General features: G+C 39.1%; 1 protein-coding gene across 1 annotated transcript in view; it reads left to right on the top strand.

The window, feature by feature from the left end:
• Window positions 1-12,607, top strand: part of PLXNA4 (plexin A4) — a 580,559-nt gene that overhangs the window by 500,626 nt on the left and 67,326 nt on the right. Inside the window, exons 23-25 of the mRNA XM_018566064.1 lie at window positions 1,464-1,610; window positions 8,038-8,197; window positions 12,203-12,306. Of these exons, the coding sequence (XP_018421566.1) occupies window positions 1,464-1,610; window positions 8,038-8,197; window positions 12,203-12,306 (411 nt within the window). The remainder of the gene's footprint in view (window positions 1-1,463; window positions 1,611-8,037; window positions 8,198-12,202; window positions 12,307-12,607) is intronic.

The following is a 12,607-nucleotide window of genomic DNA, read 5'->3' as shown; positions in this document are numbered from 1 at the left end:
TGGGATAGGTTGCAGCTCACAGGTGCTGTGTTGGACAAGCCATATATAACCAATGAAGATACTGAAGTATACAGTATTGAGCTGTATTTGTCAAGGAGTCCTCCCACCTCCTCTTCTAAAACAGAAAATACATACTTCCTAGAAAGCAGGAAGGAACGACTAGAACGACTAGATAATCGGATGTTACCGAAATATGACTCAGGGGTCTATTCACAAAGCTGCCGAAGGATCTAGCCGTAGCTTCGGCTAATCCTTCGGCTAGCTTCGGCCCTAGGACCCCTTCGGTTCATTAGAACCGAAGGGCTGCTGTACGGGCTATTCACTATAGCCTGTACCGCTCCCGAATCTGGGAGAGCGGCTCAGTCGAGCCGAAGGCATATGCCTCGGCTTGACTGAGCCGAGGTGAAAGCCAAAGCTGGCCGAACGGCCGGACGACAGCTTGCTACGGACAGCTTGTCTGAGCCAGCCATCATCTCACGCCTGGCTCCGGCCACTTGCAGAGACAGATTAGCGTCCCAGGTTACCAGGTAACTAGGGACGCTGATCTGTCATTACTCTCCCGGACACTCCGGGAGTCTCCCGCTATTAGATAGCGGCTCCCGGCCGCCCGGGAGAGAAACACTTTCTCCCGGAAAGGTTTACTCTTAAACCTATATAAATAGCCAATAGGAATCTAGGTATGCATTCCTAGGCCGAATTTTTTTTTAATTATTATTCTCACGCCAACAGCTGTCAGAATACAAAAAAAACAAACTTGTAGATAGCAAAGCAGCTATTGCTTCCTCTGCTACCTGCCATCATTTCAGGGGGGTGCTCTCTCCCCCCTGCATTACAATGAGAGCTTATCAGAGCCGGAGGTGATATGAAAGCCGACTCTGCTGAGCTCTCATGGTACTGACAGTTCAGCATCCCCTGATTACTGGGCAGAATAGCCGAGTGGAAATCGGCTATGCACTCACTACTGTTCGGCCCCTATGAGAATAGGCTTAACAGCAGTGAGCAGCCGGCCGGTGGTTCCGCTCAGCCGATCCAGATGTTGGATCAGTCGAGTCGAACTCCTTCTGCACTTCGGGTCAGCCGAACATGCTGAGCATGTTCGCCCGACCCGAACCCAGCCACAGCAAGCCGATGTACGGCTGATTTCAGTCGGTGTACGGCTGAAATCAGCCGTACAAGCCTGACGTGAATAGCCGAACAGCATTTGGCTCACTTCACTTCAGGTCGGTTATTCACACAGCTGCCTTAGGCAGCTGTGTGAATAACCCTCTTAGTCTTTTCACCACCTGCTTGGTCATGAATTGAAAAAATAATTTTAGTCCTCAAAAGAGCTGCTGCATTGAATCCTGTAATGTGCAATTTAGCAGGAAACATGCAACTTGTGTGTTGATGGTTGTTCTTTTGCCATGCAAAGGTGACATAGATCTGTAACTGTCATGTGTCTACATTTCTTGTGTTTTTACTAGGAGTGTGCTGGAGAGCCCTTGTTTTCTCTGTTCTGTGCTATTAAGCAGCAAATGGAAAAAGGCCCCATTGATTCGATCACAGGAGAAGCCCGTTATTCACTGAGTGAAGACAAGCTTATCAGACAACAGATTGACTACAAGACTCTGGTAAGTTATGTTACACAGGAACACACACAGGAGGACACCTTAACTACTAATTATTTGTATGGGCTAATTGATGATGCTTTATTAAGTGCATGTGTTTTAAGGTGGCCATACACTTTACAACCATCGCAAGACCTTAGTCTTGCAAAGGTTGTAAAGTAATTTAAAAACCGTACGATCTGCCCATCTTGGACAGGCAGATCATACTTGCGATCATCGCAAGCACGCTCCGCTGAGGGGCGAGCTTCCGAACCGGCAGTGCGCATACCGGCCCGTTCGGCATTTGTCTCCCAAGCATGCCACAAACCAGCCGAATATCGTAAGATTTTCGGCTGGTTTTCGAACATGCTCCTTAGACAAAAGACGTGCAACCGTACAGTAAAAACGGTTGCACGCCTTCCATACACTTTGCAATTATCGTACGATCGCGGGATTATCGTGCGATAATCGCACAGTGTATGGGCACCTTTAAAGTCAAATGAAAAATAGAATCACATTAAAAGAGGGACTCGTTTGGCACTAAAATTGTGTTTCATCTATCAACTGTTTATTAAAACATAATGGAATGTAATTTAAAAATGAAGGTTTAAAAGTGAATGTTAGTAGCTTAGGTCACAGCTTTTTGTGGGTGGAAGAGATCACAACTACCTCCAAAAAAACAAGTGTTATTTTAAATAGCTAAGAATGGCTTGCAGCTTATGTTAGGAGTAGAGTTGTAAAGCCTTAGGGGAACTATTTTGTTGGAAATTTGTAAAAAAAAAGGTGAAAGTTGAGATTTGTCAGTTTTCTTACTGTTATGTTCCCATTGGTTAGCTGTCCCCTCGCTTTCAGTCCTAATGATACATGTCATGATTCAAAGACAGCCAAAAGCGTTTTTATTTTTGTCTGGCAGCAATAAAAGATTTTCTAACCCTTCCCCAATCTACTTAAAAAATATAAAGGGAAAAATCAGGAGTTCTATTTTTTTATGCTTTAAAAATGCATGAAACTAATATACTGTAAATTTACAGATGTATTACCAAAATAAGGAACCCATGTCTGCTGCAAAAATTGACTTGAATTAAAAAAAACAGTCACCTGTCTATGATCCAGCGAAATCAAGCAGGTTGCACAGACACTTGTTAAAATCTTCTTGAGTGGGTCTGCACATGCATTCTGTAATTTCCATTCAATCCTTTAAAAAGTTTGTACTCCGGACTCTGGAGTATAGTTACAAGTGCACTTACACTTTGAAGTGCACCTTTGCCTTGCCCTACAAAGGCAAAACAAAAGATTTAGCTTAATGGTTGCATCACTAGTTGGTTACACTTAACTTTCCTATGCTCTCCTACCTGCCATCCTGAATAGGAAAGCAAATGTTTGATATTTTGAAGTATAGAGAAGAATGCAACTCTCTCCCCTTAAATTCCAAATGACAGTGTTGTTACTTGACAATTGGCTGCAGAGACACCCAGCTACATTGCATAGGGGTAAAGAGAGAGGCCACTGTACTGTCTAAACTCCAACTAGGATCAACCTGGAATTTCCACAGGATTCCTTCACTTCACTCACATGGTAAACAGAGTGGCTGGGAAGCAAACTGGCAATAAGTATAAGAGCTGTGGGGCTTGCCTCTTAAGTAAACATATTGTTTTGGGCAAAACACGGGTACACTTTAAAGGGGCTATCATCTGTCCAACACAAGCATTATTTTAAATAAGTCATTAATTTTTGCTAATATGTTTCTACAGTACAACTGACATATTAGGAAAGCATATATTTGCTTAATTATTTTCATGTAATCAGTTGCTAATGTCCCTTCTGCATTTATTACCAGCTTCAATATTACAATTATAATTAATTTCCAATGTCTGTTTAAGCCACATAATTAAAGTTTCATAGAGGAAAATAATTGGTAACCACAGACTGGTAAAAAATGTACAATATGTGATGTCATTTAATATTTATGCTGATTGCTTGTGAACATTTTGCAGTTATGGCTTTAGAAAGTCCCTGGGTAGTCATAATATGTGTGAATTACCTTTCACCAATTAATTAATTAATTATTCTTTGGCTCTTTTCATTCCTTAGCATTAGTAAGGTTAACAATGTTGTCTGCTAAACTTACAGGTCACCAGTGCAATCTCCATCCTGATTAAAAAAAATGTTTTCTCATTTCACTTCTGCATTTGTCATAATATACTAGTAACCAAAGATGACACGCATCCACATTTTGGGAATTAACAATGTTACTATCTTAAAAATATATTAATTATGCAGATTTATTTTAAGTCTCATATGTTAATTGTAATAAAAACACATATTGAATGTATTAAATAGTGTCCACTAAACCTTTAGGCCATATGTATACTGTTGTGATGCAGGCTGCTGTTTGAATTGGCCCTAGTGTGCTTGTGAGATAGAGATCTTAGAATGTAAGCTCTTTGAGGGAAGGGACTTATGTGAATGTGCATGTAAAGTGCTGCGTAAAATTGTCGGCGCTATATAAATACCAATAGTTATTATTATATAGGATTTATATAGCACCAACAGTTTGTGCAGCGCTTTACAATATAAGGAAGACATTACAATCACAATACCATTCAAGACAAGATGGTAAGGATGGCCCTGCCCCTGAGGGCTTACAATCTAAAAGGGAGGAAGAAGTGATACATGAGGAGGTAGCTGTGTGGGGATGAATTGTTTGAGAACATGATGGTAAAGTGGTTAGGTTGAGGTGGAATAGGCTTCCCTGAAGATATGAGTCTTAAGGGATCGCCTAAAGGCAGTCAAGGTGGGAGATAGACGGACAGGTTGGGGTAAAGAGTTCCAGGGGAATGGGAGAGACTCTAGAGAAGTCCTGGAGGCGAGTATGAGAGAAGTTGACAAGGTAGCTGGAAAGCAGGAGGTCTTTGCATGAGCAGAGGGGGCGGTTAGGGTGATATTTTGAGACATGGTTTGAGATATAGCTGGGGGCAGAGTTGTGGATGGCTTTGTAAGTGACTGTTAATATTTTGAATTTGATCCTTTGGGTGAGTGGAAGCCAGTGTAGGGATAGACAGAGGGGGCTTGCAGACACTGAGCGGTTGGTAAGGTGGATGAGTCTAGCAGCTGCATTCATGATAGACTGAAGGGGGATAGCTTGTGTAGTGGAAGGCCAATGAGGAGGGAGTTGCAATAGTCAAGACGAGATATAACAAGTGAGTGGATGAGTAATTTAGCGGTTTCTTTGGTGAGGAAGGGGCGTATTTTGGATAGTGATTGGATGTGGGAAAGAAAGGTGAGGTCCGAGTCAAGGATGACACCTAGGACCTTGGCATGAGGGGAGGGATGGATAGTTGTGTTATCAATCTCAACTGAAATGTTGGGGGAAGGTGCATGGGCAGGAAGAAATATCAAGAGCTCAGTTTTTGAAAGGTTGAGTTTTAAGAAGTGTTGTGACATCCAGACAGATATGTCAGTTAGTAGAATAGTGACACGCAAGGACACTGAGTTGGTGAGTTGTGTAATAATAATTATAATATTAAGTGTTAACGCTGCATAATGGCAACCCATTCATTATATATGGACTGTCAAAAGTACAATTATGGCAGCACCAAGGTTGTGTTAACGTGCATTGCGGTAAAATGGGGTAAAATGCGGTAAAATATATAAATATAGATTGCATTCCTTACTTAAACAAATACATTGCTTGCAATTGCTTGCCTCCTCCTGAAAATGTTAGTTACCTGGCTGTTAAGCTGACCTACAGGTTTTTAGTACTTTCTGAATCACTGACCCAGAACAAATGTGCAAATCAGGAAAGTCAGAAAAAAGTCAACATCTAAATAATTTTTGTTGTGATCAGTGAATCAAAGTGCTGAAGTCAGAGGACCAGAATGACATCTGACAGCTTTTCAGAGGAAGAGGACAGCAGTGGTATCTCCATTAAAAGTTTATTTCTAAAGGGTAATTCCACTTTCGCAAGTAAATTTGGGAAAACGAAATTACCTCTCCAATCTGCCCCCTCCCCCCACTATACTTACATTTCGGTGAATGCTTCGTCCCCTCTGCTGGTAGGGGTGTAATATCAGTACCCTGTACTGCTGTCTAACGCAGCCCTGCACTCTGGAATTTGAATTGCACTCATAAATGGTGAACACTCATTTGTCATTGTGGTCACCTTACCACGCTGACCATTGAGAAGCACATCTTAGGAAGAAGAACTTTTTACTAGTTAGTGTGGTCAGAAGCACTTCTCATGGTCAGAGTGCAGGGCTGTGTGAGACAGCAGTACAGGGTACGGATAGTACACCCACACCGGTGGAGGGAAAGAAGCGTTCACTGAAAGGCAATTATAGTGAGGGGAGGGATGGAGAGGATGCCAGATTTGAGGGGGTAATTCAATTTTCCAAAATCACCTGGGAAAGTGGAATTACCCTATAATGTCAAACAGACCAGTCATGGAAAGGTACTCAGATTTTTTCTGTCCATTACTGGGGAATAATCAAAGTACACTAAAACTTTTCTACAATATTCAAAGACCTGCAATTTACAGGGCACAATGGTCAATTATTGTTTTTTCAGGAGTGCACAGACTGTCAGGAGGTCCCTTTTCTCACACAAAAATGCACATCCACTATTCAATAAATGTCACATGTTTAAATGTAGGAACTGTGACATCAGTCTATCGCTGCAAAAAAGACAAGGACATTGGGCATTCTTTTGGTTCTTTAGCTTGGAGATTTGTCTTTGCATTATAACAGTTTGTAGTATGCAACAATTTCAATATGTGTGAGCTTATTTTAAACAGCCATGCACCATCAAAGCTTGGCACCTAGATCTACTGTATGTGACATTCACTCATACATGTGAGTTCTGACATCTGGCTTTTTAAAAATAAATCAGATTATTCAGAACATGGGTGGAGCAATCATAGCAGTTGTATAACTGATAGGTTAATCCAGAGATGTGCTCATCAGATCAACCATCCATGTTATCCTTACTCCGCTGATGAGTAATGTTTGGCCAGGATAGGCCTAAAAGGACCTCAGCAGCTTTTATGGACATCTTACCTTGAGATAAAGGTGAGCTGGATATCCATGTTCAATTAATATGAAATATTAATGTACTCATTTATTAATCCAAACATACTGTGACATACAGTAAATCAATGTATATTTTAAAATAACAACTTATTTCAGCTTTTAGAGACACGTCGAAATGTCTCTCATACTTAAGAACAATTAACATTTGAAGGAAAAAGTAACACAAATTAATACTATGCCACTTTAATACATAAATTAATCTTCATAAATCTAGATGTGAGCTGGACAACTGCCAATGTTTAGGTGTTTTTACTTTTCTATTACCACTTTTATTACATTTCTAACAAACTATTTAAAAAGAATTGTGTGGAAAAGTTGGTAGAGGTGACATTAGGTGATCACTCGCCAGTCTGCTACCTGCCATTCCTCTGAATTGCAGCAAACATTTCAAATGATTTTTGTCATATTCAGGCGTTTTTGTGTGCTGTGTGCTGCACAGAGTACATTACAGATCTCAGTAACTAATTGAAATCCCACTAGGCTCCTTAAATGAATAGGTCAAATTACAGAGAGCTGGCTGTGACTGAGCTGATGAATAGGATGCGCTGCTGTAGATGATAGATACCCACCTACGATGGAAATGAATGAACAAGAGAGCTCATGAAGCCTGAGGGAGGAAATACCACAGCTATCAGCCCAGAAAACAGACTATCTTTTAAATATTAACATGTCATTTTCATCTGTTACCTGAATGCATCAGACAAGATCTTTAAAGTTTGGGCTTCTGCTCCAATATTGGTCTTACAAACCTATATACCGTTAATAGGATTATTTTCCACTGCTGCAACACACGGCGCTGGAGGGCCATTTGCAATCCTCCACTAGAAATAAAAGGAAACTGTATCTTCAGTATTGCCATGATTATTGTTACTGAGTTATTTCTGTGGAAAATAAATACGAAACAGCAAATTAGTTAAAATGCACAATGTTTCAGTATGTGTGCCTAGCCAGTTTTTATTAATTTTGTTTTGCAATTAAGAGAGGAAGTGCCTACCACAGTATTATGGAGCCCTCTTATGACAAACAAACATGGTATTTCTATGTTTTAATTAGGTGTCATCTGGCACTGTAGTTCTGCTTCCTTCCTTCCTTCCTTCATCCCTCCTCTCTTTTCCTTTTGTTTTCTTTCTTTAGTTCCTTCCCTCCTCCCTTCCTTTTCTGTCCCTTTTTTCCCTTAATACATTTTACAGTACTCAGAGTTACTAAACAGATTCTTGCTTTCTTGTTTTCATACTGTATTGTTAGTAGAAAAAATGGAAGAAATGAAAAGCTGTCTTTGAAACCTGATAAAATGTTCTCTGAAAGTGTTATTGTCCTGGCTGTCAACCTTTACCAGCGTCTCTTGTATTTATTTTTCCATTCAGGTTCTTAACTGTGTTAATCCTGATAATGTGAACAGCCCCATGATTCCTGTAAAAATCCTCAACTGTGACACAATTACTCAAGTTAAGGAGAAGATCTTGGATACCATTTTTAAGAACCTGCCTTGCTCCCTTCGACCAAAGGCAGCAGACATGGATTTAGGTAAATAAGCAAATCATATTGTGCCTTCTATGGGTGGGTTAATATAATTTTGGGTTGAAATGATTTATAAAGAAGAAGCATGTGACACCTGTTTCTCTACAAATGCATTCCATGTATTTACTTTTTCTCTCTTTCATGTGTCCTAATAATATATTATGTTCTTGTCATATATGTAAATTGAAGGCCTCCTTTTAGGCTCATGTGTTAATGCACAACAGTTTAAACAGTGTATTGTGGTGCCATTCATCTAGAATGGCAATCCAGCATACAACTACAGTAGTGGGCAATGAACCAATGCTGCCAACCATTCAGGGGTAGACCAAAATCAGCACTGGTGGGTTTAACTAAATAGCATGGGGGGCATTTTTCAAGCAAACTAGCGACACCGTAGGGAGTAAATCAGGCTGCCTCTCACTTAGCAATGTTTCTGCGACAGGTTTATAGTGTATTTGCGACTAGTGTGTCTGTAATTCTGGATAGACAACTGCAACAGATTTTCAGAGTTCTGAGACAGGTTTATCACTGAAAATAAGACTGAATTTCACTTTAAACAGAAGCATAATTGAGAAGTGGTTGGGGTCAGGTTTTATTTTGCCGCAGTGCTATTTTCAGCCGAAAGAGGAATTTATTACCCAAACTGTAAGCTTGCAATAAATCTGGCACTCAATCTCTCTCATGGCTTAGCTGTGTCTTGCTGTGGGATGACATTTATAAACGTTCCCATATGTGTATTAAGCAAATTACAGTTTCCCAATCTTCCATTTGTTATCAAGTAGGACAGGTAGTTTTTTGTTTCACTGCTTATAAACGATACATATGTCTCAAAAAGTTCTTTATCCTCAATGAGATCAAATACAGACTAAATGGCTTTGTAATTGTTTCCCACTCTAGCCTTAAGTTCTGAGCTGTCTTATCACATAGAACCTGTTTGCTTTGCTCATGATTTGAAATGACCATGGCTTTCGTAGGGGACTGGACTAAACATGCATTGTCTAACTAAAGGTCTTTCCCTAAAGCAAAGTGTGCCTAAATATGACAGCTTGGGGGTGATTTACTAACCTAAACACACTCACGCACCAGGTGCGTGTGCATTTTTACACAGCAAAACGTATTTATCAACCAAACACGAGCAACGTGTCACATTTTCACGCCGTTATGGCGCGTTTTTATGTATTTACATACGTGCGCGTCATGTAGCATGCACCATAGGCTACACGCCGCTCTAATAGCGGCATGCAAGTCTCTAAAAGCATATTTCCACTAATGCCATATATGGAAAAATCATGCACATGATGCATATATAATGCTGCTTCACAGTTTAGACAAAAATGGTTAGCTCATGCATTTACATTCCTGCATTCATCAACGCAAGCAACACAACGTAGAGCTAATTTACACAACATCACCTTGCAATTCATGCAGGGCTTTGCACAACACACCTGCTGGGTGTGTACACACTACAAAGGTGTCTAGATTCCACCAATAGATCATGCTGGGAGGGAACACACTACAGAGGTGTATACTTGTTCGTGGCGTGTTTATAAGGTTAGTAAATCAACCCCCTTGTGTTATCAAATCAATTGATCAGACAAATCTAATGAGTTTTGAACTTGGGATTGGTCCATCAGGCCTACTTGCCAGCATCACATTGATACAGAATATTGCAGCATCCATATGTAGGTACAATTGATCACATTAGGTTTTTTGAAAGTTTCATTAGGGAGGATAACAGTCAGAATATAATCTACTAGATGGTGCAATTTGGTTAGGCTTTCCATAGGTTTTGAAGAACAGTACCCATTCAAGTATGCTCCATTGTCTGCAAATTTCAGTCAATCACCTGAAACTTTTCTTCACACACCGTCGAAGTTCAGATTCTTATCCTTGATAAATTGTAATTGTTTTCACTGCATAGTTGGTGTTGCACAACAAGTTGACACCATGTAAACAAACCCTAGACTCCTTTACAAAATAATTTTGACAACACACTTCTGTAGCTATAATTATTTTTGAATAATAAATGAGTTCATGGCTAAAAATAATCTGCACAGTTTTCATGATATATTCTCAAAGTGTAAAGCAGTGGGCAGGCATGTTATACCAGTGTCCTTGGCTTTTATTTAGGATATTCTCTGAATTTCAGCTTCCTGTAATATTTGAAGCACAGAAATTCAACAATTCACATATGCGGTGAAAGATACACTATCTACTGAATGAAATATAAAGAGTTCACAGCTGCTGTCTTCTGAGTTTGCATTCATCGGCACTTCTGATTGGAAGGAGAGATAAAGATAATGGGATTTTTACTTACCTCTCTCTCTCTCCCTGTACAAGGTAGAGCAGAAACAGATTGAATTGGAGAGTGTCTGTCTTTAGTGTTCTTGCTTAAAGAAGCTCACTGATCTGATGACAATGTACAGGACACACTTTCCTGGTCTTATACTTGGTGAATATGAATACCTTTTGGAGGTCACCTTTAGCTGAGTTTTTCTTCACAGTTTATTGGATCATTCATTAGGAAATATGACATTACTAAAAAATAGATGTCTTCTAAGCTTTCACTGCAATTATATATTTTTTTTTAATCAAATCTCAAAAACTTTGTAACCTTGAAAGTTGAACTAAGAAAATCTTTTTACTATTCCTAATAAATTTTGAGCAGTACATCTGATTGATCTTTCGTAATCAGAGTAAAACACTTCAGTTGGCTGTTGTTTTACTCTACTGACAAGTGTGCCTTACATTTTAGCTCTGTAGAAATTATAAAAATATCTATCTGTTGTAACATAAGTATGCCTAATATTAGGATTTCTGATGAATTGTCAGTAAAAAAAAAAAGATTAAGATGTATAAGACTAAGGTTGTAGCTAAATGGGAAGTTTTCTGGTAAGGTGAATAGCAAATTCTCATGCAAACCAAATTTGATTGCTGCACTCTTGGGTAAAGGAATGGAATCCCCATCATAATTTTGTGATAAGATGTTTTACCAGTTATTTTTCTCAGTTTGCAATAGAAATGCATAGTTTGGTACATCTCTGCCAACTGTAATATTTGTACTTTTTAATAATGGTTGTGACAAACTGAATATAGAATTTTAGCATGTGGATTGGCATGATGTTAGGAATAACCTGGGATTTCTGGAAAGCACAGAAACAGAAAATATTTTTAGACTTCTTAATTTAGCATGTGTTACTTTTTTCTTTAACTATATTAAGGAGAAATAAACCAAAAATGACAAAGGTGCATATGATTTGCTTCTAGGGCAGCTTCATGTTGCCCTCCATGCAATGTATCATTGTCAGTGGCAAGTATAACATTATATAATCCTAGTTACTGGCATGAATGGAGAACTGTATAAACAATGCAAAATTATTTAACTAATGAATGTACAAAATTGACAATAACATAAACTCTTAGGCATTGCCTAAGCGAGTTCATTTTTATTGTCTCTAAAACAGCTTTAAAAAGGAGCTGAACTCTAGAAGGCTGTCAGAGAGTGAAGGACTAGTCATCCGTATTGCCTGTGGGAACCCTGCAGCTTATCTTTTCCCCATTACTGACTTACCATGCCTTGTTCTGCACTGTATCTATGCATGAAGATGGCCATTTTGGTAGAGGCAGGGTTTTGCTTTCTCATGTTTGAGCATCTATCAAGGGGAACAGTGAGCAGCACAGCAAAAACATCACCAAATTCTTCGGACTAGCAGTCAGAAGCAGCAGTGCCTTATATCTCAAATTGCAGATAAACAGCTATAAGGCTGCAGGCACAGGAGTACATAGGCACCCTCACATACCAGGGTTTGCACTGCTATTTTTCAGCACGTCAAGACCAAAGGTTAATTTTTCAGGATACCACTTAGGCAAGCACAATCAACATTCTTTAAATGTTTACTATAACAAGTTATTACATTCAGTAGCACTTTAATCAAATGGAGGCTACACAGAGATTGCAATAATATTAACCTTCAACCTATTTACTTTATGTATTAAACTATTATTTTACAGAATGGAGACAAGCAAGTGGAGCACGGATGATTCTGCAGGATGAAGATATTACAACAAAGATAGAGAATGACTGGAAGAGGCTCAATGTTATAGCACACTATCAGGTACTTATTTTTTATTTAGTATATAAAATGTTGCTTTGGCCACAAGTAATAATTTAAAACATTGTTTTTTTGAGGGTGTTTATACTTTTAAAAAATAGTGCAAGAATTCCACTGGAGCAACATGTGAAATTAAACTGTCCAAATGATTGTTACTTACTAGAATTTGTGTTAATTCTTTTAAACAAAGTGAATGAAATCTTAAAATTGAGCAAAAGAGACAGTAAAGCCCATAGTGGCCAAACAGGTTTAATCTTAAAATTACTGGAAAACTGGAACAAGGAATGTGATTAGTTGTATAAAT

The sequence above is a fragment of the Nanorana parkeri genome, unplaced genomic scaffold, assembly GCF_000935625.1.
Source record: "Nanorana parkeri isolate BGI_ZX_2015 unplaced genomic scaffold, ASM93562v1 scaffold26, whole genome shotgun sequence".
Taxonomy (NCBI): Eukaryota; Metazoa; Chordata; class Amphibia; order Anura; family Dicroglossidae; genus Nanorana; species Nanorana parkeri.
Note: the sequence above shows the minus strand (reverse complement) of the source record. Positions and strands in the feature narration are given on the sequence as shown.